This window comes from Gouania willdenowi, chromosome 11, assembly GCF_900634775.1.
Source record: "Gouania willdenowi chromosome 11, fGouWil2.1, whole genome shotgun sequence".
NCBI classification, from domain to species: Eukaryota; Metazoa; Chordata; class Actinopteri; order Blenniiformes; family Gobiesocidae; genus Gouania; species Gouania willdenowi.
Genome location: NC_041054.1, coordinates 17,485,585 through 17,501,321, shown reverse-complemented (window position 1 = coordinate 17,501,321; position 15,737 = coordinate 17,485,585). Strand labels below are relative to the sequence as shown.

The 15,737-nt window shown below is 38.6% G+C and overlaps 1 protein-coding gene across 4 annotated transcripts in view; it reads right to left on the bottom strand.

The window, feature by feature from the left end:
- Positions 1 to 4,264: 4,264 nt before the first annotated feature.
- col16a1 (collagen, type XVI, alpha 1) overlaps positions 4,265 to 15,737 on the bottom strand; it is an 81,408-nt gene continuing 69,935 nt past the window's right edge. For all 4 annotated transcript variants that reach the window (XM_028461366.1, XM_028461368.1, XM_028461367.1 and 1 more), the window contains 19 exons: positions 15,624 to 15,668; positions 15,474 to 15,527; positions 15,349 to 15,384; positions 13,543 to 13,605; positions 13,381 to 13,452; positions 13,188 to 13,241; positions 13,019 to 13,063; positions 11,214 to 11,258; positions 9,668 to 9,721; positions 9,498 to 9,551; positions 9,323 to 9,373; positions 8,806 to 8,895; positions 8,657 to 8,692; positions 8,507 to 8,551; positions 7,372 to 7,566; positions 7,161 to 7,224; positions 6,711 to 6,887; positions 6,526 to 6,603; positions 4,265 to 4,514 (listed from right to left, as the gene is read on the bottom strand). In XM_028461366.1, the coding sequence (XP_028317167.1) occupies positions 4,321 to 4,514; positions 6,526 to 6,603; positions 6,711 to 6,887; positions 7,161 to 7,224; positions 7,372 to 7,566; positions 8,507 to 8,551; positions 8,657 to 8,692; positions 8,806 to 8,895; positions 9,323 to 9,373; positions 9,498 to 9,551; positions 9,668 to 9,721; positions 11,214 to 11,258; positions 13,019 to 13,063; positions 13,188 to 13,241; positions 13,381 to 13,452; positions 13,543 to 13,605; positions 15,349 to 15,384; positions 15,474 to 15,527; positions 15,624 to 15,668 (1,452 nt within the window). In that variant the 3' untranslated portion in view covers positions 4,265 to 4,320. The remainder of the gene's footprint in view (positions 4,515 to 6,525; positions 6,604 to 6,710; positions 6,888 to 7,160; positions 7,225 to 7,371; positions 7,567 to 8,506; positions 8,552 to 8,656; positions 8,693 to 8,805; positions 8,896 to 9,322; positions 9,374 to 9,497; positions 9,552 to 9,667; positions 9,722 to 11,213; positions 11,259 to 13,018; positions 13,064 to 13,187; positions 13,242 to 13,380; positions 13,453 to 13,542; positions 13,606 to 15,348; positions 15,385 to 15,473; positions 15,528 to 15,623; positions 15,669 to 15,737) is intronic.

Here is a 15,737-nt window from a genome sequence, read left to right as displayed (position 1 = left end):
GCGCTTTTCAAATTTAAATGAGGAATATTTTGGGACCTGCATATTGGAGCACACACGCAGAGGACGCACACATTAGAACTTTAATCGGGCCGAAAAAACACGGCCTGAACCCGTCCGACCAGAATGAAGCCCATGTCTCTTTAAGCCCGAACACATTTTACATTTGTGCGTGCGCACGTAGAATGATCCGTTGTGAGTTATAAACATGACGAGCAGCTTCACGTGATGCTACAAGCTACGTCTGGTTGAAGCTGCACTGTTTATATTGGACGGTGCACACTGGCAGCATTGACGGCGCGGCTAATGAATGAGTTTCTGGATTATTCAAATTAAAAAGAGAGTTTAAAAAAAACTCTGTGCACACCTTGAGTCCCTTTTGTGTCCAAGTACAAAAAAGACAGTAACGATTAAAAAAGAAAATTACCCCCCTACGTTGCTAAAAACTGAATGTAGGGGGTGCCATCGCTTTGTAAGTGACCAAAATTACAAAGTCGGTGGCCCCTACGCCCCACACTTATATATCCAATTACCCTCAGGGTGATAGTGAGAAAATAAAAACACATGCTTTGGCAAACATGCAAACCCCCCTTTAGAAAGACCTTGGGAAGGTTAAGCTGGAACCCCATGATCTTCTAGCTTAGAGGCAGCATCATTAGACATGTCTTCTGTTTCACAAAGCAGCTGGCTAACACATAATACATAAAAGATCTATCAGTTTTTATAACTCTGTAAATCATTCCCATAAAAGTCTGACTTGTGTTGTAAAGAATGAGGACTGAACTACTCTCTCACTGCTCTCATTACAATACACTGTTAAAAGCCATCAAAGAAAACAATGCCACATAGCAGTGGTGGGCCGTCACCGCTAGCAAGGTCTTTTCTGTTAGCCTAAATATCATCAAAATGTAATTTTTGATTAGAATATTTTTCCCATAAATGGGTATTAAACTGTTCCCCTTTGTGTATTCTCTTATATTCATAGCTTTTCTTTTTGTTGCGCTGATTCCAGCCTCAAGTTGGGATTCTGGAGGCTAATCTTTCAGAATCAGTGCTGGCACCTCTAGCTTAAAGAGTAAATAAACCCATTTTTTTCGGCTGAAACAAAATGCATTTGGGTATGATGTAGTGTTGTTGACTGATTCTTGTCCAGCTATTGACATTTTGTCAACGTATTTCCATTTGCCATATGTTGCATTATAATTTTTTACAATCAAATTTTACTATTGACAGAGAATAGTGGTTTGTGATATTTTGGAGGCAGCTTTCATCGCTTAACTACCTTTGTTGACCCCCCCCCATACAAACTAGCCCGTGTCAGCTCTGCTATCCGTTGCGAGTAGGTTGGATTGAGATAATTGTGAATAGAGGTGAGTATTGAGTACGTAGTTAGCATAGCATAGACTGTTCTTAGGAGATTTGATAGTATAGATTGGATATGTCTTAACTGCTCCAGGAGCCTCACCCAAAATCGAGGCATTTTTTGAATTTCCAGCTTAAGCCAAAACTTTAGGGGTTTAGTTACTCTTTAAAGTGAATGGAAACTTAAATTTTGCATTAACCAATCAGATTTTGGGGGCAGTTAGCAGGCTTACAATAACATCAGCAGGTACTGTCATATGATGGGATAGGCACTAGTGAGAACAGCGTTATGCAGCGTCCTCACACAACCTTGATGACACCGATGCAACCTGAATGAGCTTTTTGTCTAGATCTACAAACTGATGCATTTTTTTTTTTTTTTCAATCAACCCATGATGTCTGAAGGAGGAAAGACACATTTGGTCACCAATATTCACATGCCATTTTTCAAACTGACTCAACAAGAGAAGTGAGAAACAGTGAAAAGAGCCTAAAGCTGGTGAACATGACTCAGCGTTTACCTCTGCCTACGAGCGGTACCACTGGCTTACAGCCTCTGAGGTATTGCTGGAAATGACCAGTATTTTCAAGTGAACGACTGTCAAACAGCAGGACTCCAACAACAGGACAGAGTGACTCTCTGAGTCAAGGATTTACTGTTAGAGCTGAAAGTCACTGAAGTCTTCCTGCGCAAAGAACGGAGAATGGATTTTGTGTATAAATCAGCCTCTGTGGTAAGTGTGATTTTATTTTTAAACACTTTTTTTCATGTTATGGTTTCATGAAGGCTACAGTAGTGCTAATAGGAGTATTTTCTCCCAACTGGACTTAAGCGCTTTTTTACACGCCTGCAGTTAGGCGCTTCTCCGGTCCAGCTTCCTGACACCACGCCCACCGCGCTTAAATCGACCAAAAGCGTTTAGGAGGGCTGAAGGAAAGGAGGCTGTGATGTCATTATTTTTGGGCTGTCTACAAATCATGGAAAATGGAGTTTTCCTAATGCTTGTAAATGTCATTGAGATCCGTGAAAATGATTCAATTTGAAACGCCTTCATTGATAAAGAATGTAACAGGTTGATTTGATAGATTACTGCAGTGTGATTACTCACACTGCAGTAATCTGATCAAATCAACCTGTATATGTGTCCGTGAGGAACAATATAATGAATTAATAAAATAACATTCTTTGCTTTCTTGATCAACTCATAGACATGACATACGTAGACGCATCATCACAAGTGGAGAGGTGTTACTAAGTGCCACCATCGTGTGTGTGTGTGGGGAGGAAGCTGCAGGAGTGCTTGTAAACCAACAGAGGTAAGAAGCCCAAAGTGAAATTACTCACTGAATTTTCCAATTTTGAAATAATTCGATTTTTTTTCGTCATATATTGCCATGACCAAAAATGCTTGGAACTCAAATACAGACTGTAAGTGAGCTAGTATAGGAAGTCACTGTTTTAGGTAAGATGGCTGGAAGTATCTTCAATGTTCTGTTTAAAAACAATACATATGAATACGTATAACATAAACATTAAACTAAGTATTTTTCTAATTTTGCACGAGGAATGATTATGGATGTTACATCTCTTTTGGCCTTATCTCATGTCTGCATTTGCCAGTTGGCCAACATTACAAAGACTATGATGAATAATATTGCATGGTAATTCCACTATAGAAAATAGATGGTCTCTGCAACGAGGGGTGTGTGGGGGGGAAATAAAGGTATTGCTATTGATTATTGACCAAATGAGTAGTAAAATATCGGCAAATCGGATTCCTAGTTTGGAGTTATCTTAACTAGGTTTACTGACCTCCAAAAAACAGTGTCCTAAAGAAAAAAGGTAAAAAAAAATATAGCAGATAGTTAGAAATTCACTACAAGAAGGTAAAATTGGCTAATTGTCTGAGATTATTTTTCTGTTTGAGCAAAAGAAGGGTTAATGCAAAACAGGCAGACCAGAAGAATCACACAGCTGCTTTGAAAAGCACTTTAATAACTTTAGAAAAAAAAATCCATGTTTGCTTGTGAGAGACTTGCAGGTACAAAAATATTCAACAACTCCCCTATAATACAGTAAAGTGATGAAGTAGCCACTAATGTGTTTTTTTTGTGTGAAGTTTCAGCGGCTGTGAACAGTAATTGTGTAATGATACAGTGCCCATGGTGAAGCTTTTTCACAGAACATGAAATGAGATGAGCTACTTTATTATGGTAAGCACGGAAATGCACTTTTGCATAGTGCATTAACCTTAATAAACATTTTGTCTAATTCTGAACACATAACTTTAGAAAGCCGTGTTTTTGTATTTTGTATTGCATAAAAGCCTTTTCAAAGTATAAAAAGCTGCTGTATGAAAGTACAAAATATATACAAAAACAGTCAACTTGCCAATAAAAGATGCTTGACTGAGAGCAAATTTTTACAGAATGAATAAACATTTTTGGGATTTTCACTCAAGTACGCATCATGCAAAGCACCAATGGAAGCACAGTTTGTTAATTGTGATGAAACAGTCTTGATTTAGTAGCCTTTTTAACTTTTTTTTTCCTTTATGTATCCCAACCATATTTGCAATAACTGCCAATACTGCTCCCTCACCTGAGCTGTTAGAAAATGTTCTGAATAAAACACAATATGAAGAAGCCCAACCATGACAAGAGTGGGCTATTTTAGATTCTGACAGCGCTCTGTAAATGCATGAAGAATGCAGTGCTGGTGTGTTTTGCAGGCCTCAGTTCCAGCGGGGCTCTGAAAAAGAAATTGCAGGATTTTGTTTCAAACCACAGTAGAAATCTCTGTGGGTAAATGTATCTATTCAACAACAAAGGGAGCCCTGGTATTCCATCTTGTGTTCAGTTTTAATAAGATCTGGGTCATGGTCTTTGGCTTTTTATCTTCACCATATAGTCTATTTGCTCCAGTCCCTCCTGCCTCTCTCCTCCATCCTTCCTAGCCCTTTACCAAGGGCCCTTGACAGGTGGACCCTTGGGACTGTATTCTACTTGATGGCTCATACAGTCTCCAGGATTACACCGTCCATCTTTCCCCCTCGCCCCAGGCTGTCCAGGAGGTCCTGGGATGCCAGGAACTCCTTGCTGACCAACAGAACCAGGGGGTCCCATTTTACCATAGCCTTGAGGGCCTGGAATACCTGGAAGTAAAGGAAAAGGTGTCAGTGTCAAAACTTTCCCCATTACTGGAACATCATCTTGGTAATGGGAATAACTGTCCGGGGGCCAGAGGGTCTTTAGTTCTAGAGACTGAGTTTTGACAATGGAGAGACAGTGATAAGAGATAAGTTTGACTCCTAATTTTGATTTTTGATTTTACAATATGCCTACATGCCTTAATGAACAACCTCTTCCTGTTATGTCAGTGTCAGAGGCGGTTAGATGTGTTACTATGTGAACAATAGTATGCAATAGTTGTCACTGTCACTGAACGCTTGATTTTGAATGTAGCATCTACTGAGGGCTCCGCCTTTCCCCCCTCCCCTCTGTGCTACCTCTCAAGCCGCATCCCTCGCTAACATGCACGAGCACCAGTGCCCCAATAGCAGACCTAAGCTCATCGCTTGCATTGTGTAGAAACTTTGTCGTCTCATATATGTTAAAAAACGTGACCAAAAACTCAGTTTTACCCCTCTTGTTGCCTCAACAGAGGTAAAACCATCACCAAAGACGGCTCCCACCCTGGCTTTGACCTGTTTGACCTGTGGCCCTCAGGGAGGCACTACAGGTGCATTAAGGCTGAACGAACAGACTGAAAAACAGCTTCTTTCCAAAAGCAATAACCACTCTGAACTCTCACATGCACTGATCTCATAGTCATACCCCCGGACTCTCCTCAGCCACAATTAATCACTGTTGTGAAATACCATTCAGCTGTATGCAGTATATAGATGTATAGATAATGTGTAATACACATATACACCAAACACTGTATATAGCACTGTAGCTATTTTTTATGCAAAATGTACATACTCTGACTGTTCACTTTACCTCCTTTTTTGTACTATTTATGTCCTATGCTTATATTGTATATATTGTGTATTTCTTACACTGTTCATTGTTATTGGAGTTGGCTTTTTTTTTTTAATCTCATCATACAGTGACAATAAAGACATTCTCTCTATTTTTTAACTCTGTCACCGGTGACGCGCTTTGAGTGTGGGCTCGTGCACGCTAGATGTCGAGAACGAGCAGGGGGACAGGAAAACGTGATTGGTAAAAAAAAAACAAAAAAAAACAAAAAAAACATCTTTTTCATTGGTTGAAGTTTTTACAGGTTCACAGCTGCTACAGATGACAGATTTTCTTGGTTCCTTTTTCAGAGCACAAACGATCTCAATTTCTGTCAGGACATAAAGACAATTTCAACCAAAAACTTAAAAAGTGTATCTGGAGAAATTTACCTACCCTAGCTTTGACTTTAAGTTTTATACATAAGACTGACATTTTTTTCTGTCATTATCTGTCATTAGTATGAATAAGGTGTCATGAAGGCTGTCAATAAGTGTTGTTCGCTAAATTATGACACCTTTGGAGCAATGTTCGAATTTTTTGGGTTAGGTGGAGGGATTTGGTGGGGTTAGGGAAGGACACTTGATGACAGCCTTCATGACACCTTATTCATGCTAATGACATGTGTCATGTCATAATAAGGACAGCATAATGTCAGCCTTATGTATAAAACTTCAAGTGTTACCCTTTTATATTGAACATATTCAATAGTGAAAACATATTCACTTCTTCTAATGCTACTTTGGTAATTAAGCAAATGCTTTCTTTGCTCCAGTGGATTGATGAGTTTTTATGTGCTAACTTGGTTAATGAATTTGGCCAACAAAAATGGAATTTGACACTGATTTACAAAAATATGTATAAATCGTTAGGATTACTAATGTAAATGTATCCAAATGTGGGACAAGTGTCATTGACTTTGAGAGTCTAGGAAAAGAATCTCATGGATGAGAGTACTTCAATAAAATGTGACAGGAGAAATTATTAACTATTAAGAGCCACTAAAATGTCTACTCAAGTCACATGTCAGAGATTTTTAACGGTTCCAAACGACCAAGACCAAAGATAAAAGGACACTTCACAAATTAAGTCGCTGCCATTCTACGGCTTATTAATTCATTAACTTGTGGGGAACATTACCTGGTGCTCCAGGAGGCCCTATGTCTCCTGGCTCTCCGACACCCTTGTCTCCTTTAATTCCCTGATGGCCTTGAGGACCTGTAGCAAAAGCATGACACAATGTGACCAAAGGCAGGTGAATAGTTCTGTCAGTTCCCGATGCAACTTGGCAATACTCTCATGTTAGACAAGCAAGACCGGTTCACCTGCAGGTCCCTGGGGTCCTGTCCGGCCTTGTCTGCCTATTTGGCCAGGGAGTCCGGGTACACCGGCGGCTCCAGGATTACCGGGAACACCGTCTTTCCCTGGGGGTCCAGGCCGACCAGGGGATGCAACCATCTCTACTGGCGTCTGCATGCGAGACATGTAGTAGGCCATTCGCTCTATAGACAGTAAAGAAGAAGAAAAAGGTTCAAATACACACTCAGCTCTGATGTGACATTTGGGTTATGGCTGTTTTTCAAAAAAACAGACATAGAATCTATGTTTAGTATCCTTTCAACAACGCTGCTCATCTTCCTTCCATTTAAAAAGTATGCATTTCTGTCTGTCTTAAATTGTTTCTTTTTATCTTTGTAACTTTGTATACAACCTACTACATCAATCATTCACAATCACAATCATTCTTAGATACATTTATGTTTCTATCCCCTTACCATCGAACACTTTCATTACTTGTTGACGAATGAAATTCTTGATCTCATCATAATTGACCACTGCCTATTTAAAGAAGAACAATAAGACAGTAAGATTAGAAACATGAGGGGAAAAAACTATTTTCTTCAGACGTCATGTATATATATATTGGGTAATAATAAAGATTTGCTCATAGACATTTACAAAATGTGCAATGACTGAAGTTCTTACATCATTTCCTGGTGACCCCGGAGATCCAGCAGGTCCTGGAGGTCCTGCTGATCCTGGATTTCCTCGTTCCCCTCTAGGCCCAACTGGGCCAATCATCGGCTGTGCGTCCTTAGAGTGGTATCCTCCTCCACCAGGGGGCCCTGGTCTACCTCTCTCACCTGGAGGACCTCTCTGCCCAGCTGCCCCCGCCTCACCCTGGAAGATTTAAGCAAAAGGTAATGTAACTCAGAAAATGTCTATTTACAATATTGTGGCTAACATGCAGCTATAGTTACATTAGTAGGTTAACACATTGATGTGAATGTTTGGGACTGGTTAGTTTATCTTAAAGATCATCTAGTAAAATCGGGTATACATTAACCTAAATAGTTTAGCATACAATGCAGATAACAATAACTTGGTCTTAATTCAAGAATACCCAAATCTATCCCAAACAAACCCTTAAAAATGAGGCAAGGCATGTGCTTGTAAAGGCACGTCTACCCAGCTGCAGCAACACCAGTTTCCACATAGCAGTGTATTACACTATGTAGGTGCAAATATTGCTCAAGACAATGATTTATTCTAGACAAAGCAGCTTATAATGGAGGTCTTATGTTTAGACATCACTAAGAGACAGAGACTTTTCAAATACATGAGGAGCTAGAACAATACCAGAGTCCATTTATGTCTTCCTACTCTGTTCTTCTTTTCTGCACAGCTAAAGCCCTGACAATGCCATCCTGTCAGTGTGACAAATAGCTTCATCTAAGCATCTCCTCTCATCCTTTATAGCATTATCCCAGAGGCAGGAGAAGAACTTCATCACTGAACCCACGTACTGTAATCCTGCGTCTAAGGACAAATCCAATTGACAATATGGAGGAAAAGGAAGCAGCAACCTGCCAGTTTGGTGAAAGGTGAACTGAGGTAAGGAGTAAGCAAGGTATCAAGAGGGAAGGTTTGAGGGTTTGGGAACTGATGACTCTGTTATGTGTGTGTGCTGAGCAGACAGAAATGGGTGGAGCAAGCATATTCAGCACCACAGTGTGCTGGCATAAGTCTCCTTGGGCTGAAGCTGCCTTTAGACGGGGGTCTGCTGAGGTAATGGATGATTGACGTTCAGCGTGACGACACATGCTGAGCTGGCGTTTACCTTTTGACCCGGCTGCCCGCTGTCCCCTGGTAAGCCTGCCGCCCCCTGTCAGGATAAAGATATAAATGTCCATCATTGAATGAAAAATTCCCATCAATCTCTTTCCTTTACACTTTAAAGTCAGGAGTGAAACGCCCAGACATGACTCACATCCTTTCCAGCTGCTCCATCATTGCCAGGCTCCCCCTTGAACACAAAGCCATAGCAGAAAAACAAGGTTAAATTAGACATGTTGGTGCTACTGTATGAATCATCATCAATGTGAAGAGGAATGTTTTCCCAAATGGCAAAGTACGTACCATTAGACCTGGATGTCCAGGTGGTCCTGGGGTTCCTGCCATCCCTGGAAGGCCCATTTCTCCAGCTTGGCCTTTATCTCCTTTAATGCCCTACAAAGCCAGAGAGAAATAGACAAATGATCTGACCGTGTAATGAAATAATTTAAATTTTTGCGTTCAGTTCCACCTTCCTTCACACGCACACCGAGATAAATCGACAATAATTACAGTCAATAATGCAGAATTTTCCAAACACCTCATAACTCAAGTATGATTTAAATGGTCACGCGTTTTAATTATTTATTCAGAATGGGTAATGGCAGGATTGATTTTTCTGCGACTGTAATTAAAGTTGATGTGTGTTGTTGTCTGCATGAAGGGGGTTGTTTCTCTTCATCTGCTCATTTCATACTACTGAAAAAGCAATCTGTTTTCCCTGTAGGGATGTTAGAGGATAACTCTAAGGGTAAGACGACAATATCGAGGGTAGTGTTAATTATGATAATCATGATTTTGTTCAAGTGAGATTATTCCTTACAACTCCTGATGGGCCTGGAGGTCCTGGAGATCCAGCTGGACCTGTAGAGCCCTAAAGAGAATTGTGAAGATACATGTCACATTTTGACATTATATTAAAAAAAAAAAAAAAAAAAAACAGGAAACTAAGTGGGAATTCCTTTTTTTTTTAAATTATTATTATTGTTCCATATTACCAAATGACCAGGAGGCCCTGGTCGTCCCTGAGGTCCTTGTGTTCCAGGGTCACCCTTGAAAAGCCACAAGATAAACTCCAGTTATCTCTCATGCACAGTTAAGTTTGTTTTCATTAAACCTAAAATGATCAAGCCAGAATATTGTTGAGAAGGGAGTTAACGGCACTTACATCATGTCCCTGTCTGCCAGGGGGTCCAGGTGGGCCACTAGGTCCAACTTCACCCTGGAGGATATTAAATCAAACATTAATATTAGCATGAAAGCACCTAGAAATGGTCTGATTACTTCATTGAAGTGCAGCAACTCTCTGAATTCATATTCATCATACTTCAACTTAGCAGCACGATAAAACTGTTTGGCTTCCCGGAGTGAGGAAAAACATGACAATTACTATCTGCGTTGGGGTCAATTATAATTGTAATCGCGTAATGAATAATGAATCACAATTATGGCATAATTATAATTGTAACTGTAATTTAAATAATCTGTTGCTGTCATAATTTTAATTAAATTGTAATTGAGTTCAGATAATTGACTTTGTAATTGTAATTGCCATGACAATTGTCAATTATAATTTAATGCAAAACTGAGGAACCATATTACAGTTCTATGTAATAGTAGTTTATTTGGTCATTTCATTCCATTAAACAATAAAAAAACAAAAAACATTTCCATTATTTTGTGTACAGCACCAACGAAAAGATGTAGACTGAAGTTAATACTTATTATGCCTAACTCTGTTTACGAGACAAAAACACAAATATTTATAATAAACAATTTCACGTGTCCAACAGAAGAGTAATACACGTATTTAGAATTGTTCTTTTAACATACATTTCAATATTCCAATATATATGTACCGTATATATACATTTTGTTTTATGTTATTTTATTTTTAAACTAAATCATTTCATCATTTTATCTATTTCATCCGTTATGGATCTATTGAAGTCTTTTCATTAGTTGCTTTATTCATCCTGAGCTCACAGTATATATTTTTTTAATTATAGTAGATCTTTTTGAAAGCTTTGACTGCTCCGGACTGTTTTAATTGATCTTTCAAGTCGTTCCACAGATTAACACCTCTTACAGAAATACATTGACTTTTTTGTTGTTGTTTGTTTTTAGCTTTTCCTGTGTTCAAAAAGCTCCTGGATGTGAGGAGGGAAAATATTATTAAGTGCCTTGTACGCCATTACTAATGTGTTAAAGTCAAGTTCTACACATGTGTAGTTAACAATTGTTAAAATATTTAGTTTCATATCAAGCTTTCCCATGTTTTACCATTTAAAAAAAAAATACTTATATTTTAATAGATTTAGAAGCGTAACAAGGTCACCAATAGATGATATATATTTGTTTTTTGTGTATTTTAGAGTATTTTACAGCTGATTTAGGGCCAATTATCATAAGATATGCTAACAGAAAGTTAAGGGTAACTTTTATTAGGTTATTTATTTTCAGCTTCGGTAATTGTGATTAATTGTAATTGAACTTTAGCATTTGAGAATGTAATTGTAATTGATTTTCTGAGGATAAAAAAAATAATTAAATTAACTCTATTTGGGAAAAAAAATGGTGGTAATTGTAATTGAACATGGATAACTGAAAACGTAATTGTAACTGAAAAATGTCATTGACCCCAACCCTGGTTACTATCTTATAATTAGATGAAATTTGTGAAATGGCACATTTGCGACAAGTTGTTGGCTAACCTTCTGTCCAGGAAAGCCAACGTGGCCCGTTTTTCCTTTGAATCCCTGAGAAAAGACATCAAAGAATATGAGATTGGTACAGTGTAAAAATTCACAAAGTCAGGGCTGCCAAAAGAAGAAGCAGACATGTCTTTGAAATTCCGAACACCTGCACTGAGGAAGAACATAAACTGGGAAAAAAGAACGAGGGGCGAATGAAAATGAAAGAGAGGGAAGGCGAGAGGCAGCGATGCACATCTCCTTCACAGAGGCTGACAAGAATGTGTCACTTTCATCGTATTCAGCTTTGTATGGGTATACAAGACAGAAAGATCTGACAATAAGATGGGAAGCTTGTAAAGTTTAATGGGACCGCAGCACAAGTGACATTAACAAATGAAATTATTTCAGCACACCAGCAAGAACAGAGTGAATTAAATCCAAGAAGTTGTAGGTAAAACTTGAGAACAAGATTGGTTAGGAATGAATATCATCGCAACACTTCAACAATTCCAATGGTTGAATAAAAAAAAAAAAAAAAGTTAATGAAAAGCACAAATGTGGGATTGGCGCTAGGGCTGCACAATTAATCAAATTTTAATTGTGATCGCAATTTTGGTTGCCATGATTAAATTAACCTGATCGTCAGCAATATTTACAATTAAAATGTGGGCTTTGAGCAATTTGGTGGATTGATGTGAGCTGTAGTTTTTTCCAATGAGTTGCATTTCTTGAAAGAGTCTATTTGCACGGTTGCTGTATGGATAACCCCCAGTGCTATTGGTACGTTTACCGAAGTACACATATGTAGCGTCTTGGGGTTAGGTTATAACCCTACATCGCAAAAATGTTTAGGGTTAGGTTTAGTCTTAGTCACGTGACCTAAACTGGCTAATGAGGGGCGCTGCGTACGGATAGAATGACGGTGTATTGATACGGCAACCATACAGATAGCCACTGCATCTTGAAAACACTCTCTAATAGTGTATTTATTCACTTTTGGTACATTTCAAATTTGTGGATTCATTTCTGTTTTCTTTTTTTTGTATCTTTTTTTTTTTAAAGCTTCATTTTGCACTGTAAACTGTTCATATACTGTTTTTTTTTTTTTTTTTAATCGTGCAAAAGAAATACAGATTTTCACCTAACATGATAAATAATTGTGATTTCAATCGTAATTACAATATTGATAAAAAATAATCGTGATTATCATTTTGGTCATAATCGTGCAGCCCTAATTGACGGGCTTATGGAGTCTTAGCAGCACAAACACTGTCAAGAAAATGCTACATATTTTGTCAAAACAACAACTACAACCCCCATAATTCCTTGCCTGTGCCAAGGTAGCATCTACCAAAGCCAATGGCAACATACATTCTCTTTTTGGAAAGCATTTGTAAGAAATAAAGAAGTGTGTGGGCATCTACCAACAAATCAAAAAAGATGATCTTTGAAGTTACTGGTTACACACATGCTAACTGCTATTTCTGTCACTTTGGGACATATCGAAAACATGCTAAGTAATTGGTTATTCTGAGTTTATCGCAAACATTTTATTTGAGTAAAATTTTTTCATTAAATGTGAATATGAAAAAAGAAACAGAAACAGCGTAAGGTTGATGCAAGGGAAACACAACATTTAGGTTACCAAAGTTTACATTGTATTTATAATGTATTGTTTTCTTCGGTATAATTTTGGCAAAATACTGATAGCTCCTTTCTCTGAACACACTTGATGAATACATTTGCATTATTTAGCTAATTTTAAATAGAAATCCTTTTGTTCACATTTTTACAGTATGGTAAATATCAGAGGTCATACTTACCGGGATTCCTCGTGGTCCTGCTGGACCTGGAGGGCCAATCTCCCCCTGAAAAAAGGAAAAAGAGGCTTAAGGTCACGCAATTATACTAAATCTTTCTCTACACATTGTTTGTTTGGATAATCTGCATGTGTGTGGGCAGGACATCTTTGAGAATCCGAGAGTGACTTACCCGTAGCCCTGGCTTTCCATCTTTTCCATCCATGCCTTCAATGCCAGGGGGGCCCTTTAATCACAATAGTGGAGAATGAGCGCTTGAAATAGCATACGCTTGAAATAGCATACACTTTGACTTCTTTCGACAAGTCGAAGGAGGTCAAACTTGTTTATAATACTTTGAAAATAAACAAACAAAATACAAGTACCATTAACCCAGGGGAGCCAGATGAGCCTGGGGGTCCTGTTGGTCCTTGAGAACCCGGCACTCCATCGTTGCCCTGAGTAGGATGATATTTCATGTGCAGTGGATGATGAAGTAACATGTAGAGTAATTCAGATACAGCTCAGCTAGTGGTCGGTGTGCTCACCTTTTCACCTTTAAGCCCAGAAAGTCCTTCTCTGCCTGGTTTGCCAGCAGGACCTGGTGCACCCTGTAGTTACATCCATAAATACAGAAATGTAATACTGTACTCTATGAGGCAGGATGTTTTACATATAAATGATTTGATTACAATTAGGTAAAAAGAATAAATGAAACATTCATAAGTGAAAAAAATGTATTATTGTGTGTAAATAACAACATGCTCTTTTAGCTTTTCTTGCTTCTTTTATCAACTTGAACAAAAACATTATAAATATACTGTGTACCAAGCTTGTTATGATTTGAACTGTAAAACATTGTAGGATGACTGACCTGTTCTCTATTTTTATTGATTTTTTTTATCATTAATGTGTCAGAATTACTACAGCATAACACCAACTATTTAAATATATTTTTTCATCTTTTATTTTTTTGGTAAGATATTGCCCCTATAAAATTTGCAAAAAGGTAATGGATAATTTTTGTTTTACCCATCTTAATTCATCCATAAAGAGCAAGCCTTCAGAGATGAAATGCAGTCATTTCTCTACATGGTTCATTTTTCATCCACCAAACTATCATGTATAATGTATGAAGTTTACAACCAGTAAATACAGTTTCTATAAGTCTATTTTCTTTTTCTTTTTCTAATTAAAGCAGAACTAAGTAACTTTTTCACCTTAATAAATCCTTCTCGAAGTCCCTGTGAGGGGAATACAAGTGTTTATGGGTTGATTGGGGGGTCATTCATCTCCCACTGCTCTCTCTGGCCAGAAAACCGCACTTGCAACTTTCCCTGCCTCCGACCCGGTGGCAAGACGTACTACTTTACAGCAGCCCAATACAAACTAATGTCAGATTACAACCACGGTTGTCTAACTTATATCATGGCGGAGCCAGCAAAAAAAAGGCAGAGAAAACCTTTGTCCGAGGAACGGAGCAACTACATGCAGTGACAGCTCAGCAGCAACACACAGCAATCACACACGCTGTCGTCGCGGCAACAGGCACACACACACTCGCAACCCAGCACTCCATCAGGCAGCACACACACAAATATCCATCCATCCATCCATCCATTTTCAGAGCCGCTTTGTCAGCACACAAACAAACACAGATCACACACATTTCCACACTCCCTTCTGCGTCACTCCCTCATCATTCATTTATTTTACTTGTCTCTCCTTCTCATACTGTTCACATGGTCACATGGGACTATATGTATGAAAGCACCCTTAGTGTCACTGTTGTATGAGGATTTTTCAGTGATCGGTTGCTACCGTCTTGGGAGCGCAAAGGTGTGCATGTAGCTGTGGGGTGGGGCAGGTGGCGGGGGGTGCAGAGTGTTTACGACAGTGACAAAACCAAAAGGGACCTTTAGGGGGAGCGCTAAGTGCAAGTTACTTAGTTCTGCTTTAACATTTACAGTTTTTTTTTTTTTTTTTTTACTTTGGGTGCACCCATAAAAAAAACCACATACTTTTCTGCAAATTAGAGGAGGAAGTGCACAAAACGGTGAGGACATGGATTTAAACCCTTGATCACCGCCCCCACACCCTCCTCATTGCAGAATCATTTACAGTATACAGATATTTACATGGAACCGTAGATGTTTTCTGTAGAAACCTTTCCAGAGAATTTAACATTAAAATTATTTAAAATAAAACAAAGTAAGCTGACCGTTTTTGTATAGTGTACATTTTAACCATTTGTTGCTTGTTTTCTACATATTTTCACATCATTTTCATCTTCACAAGAGAAAGTTTATAATCAATGACATCAATGCATTGCTGAGTATATAAAGCAAACTTACTGGTGGTCCTGGAAAACCTGGTTGCCCTTGGAAACCCTTGAAGAAAAGTAGATATACTATGTTTTTCCCGCCCACAGATATCAAATTTAGACTTCCATGAATGTCACACATTGTGTTGTACATGCCTGATCTCCTTTGGGCCCGACAGGCCCAGCTGGCCCCGTGTCACCTTTAATGCCCTGCAGACACACAATGTTCTCTCATCTTAATAAATGTTGAAATTAAATTTGAAGAAGCACAGACGAGCTGAGCCAATCCAATAATGAAACACTGACCGGTGAGCCAGCCTGTCCTTGATACCCGGGGTTACCAGGAGGACCCTGTGGAATGGGAGAAAATGTTTGGCGATATTACACACAACTTAAACAGGAGTTTAATTTCCTGTGATG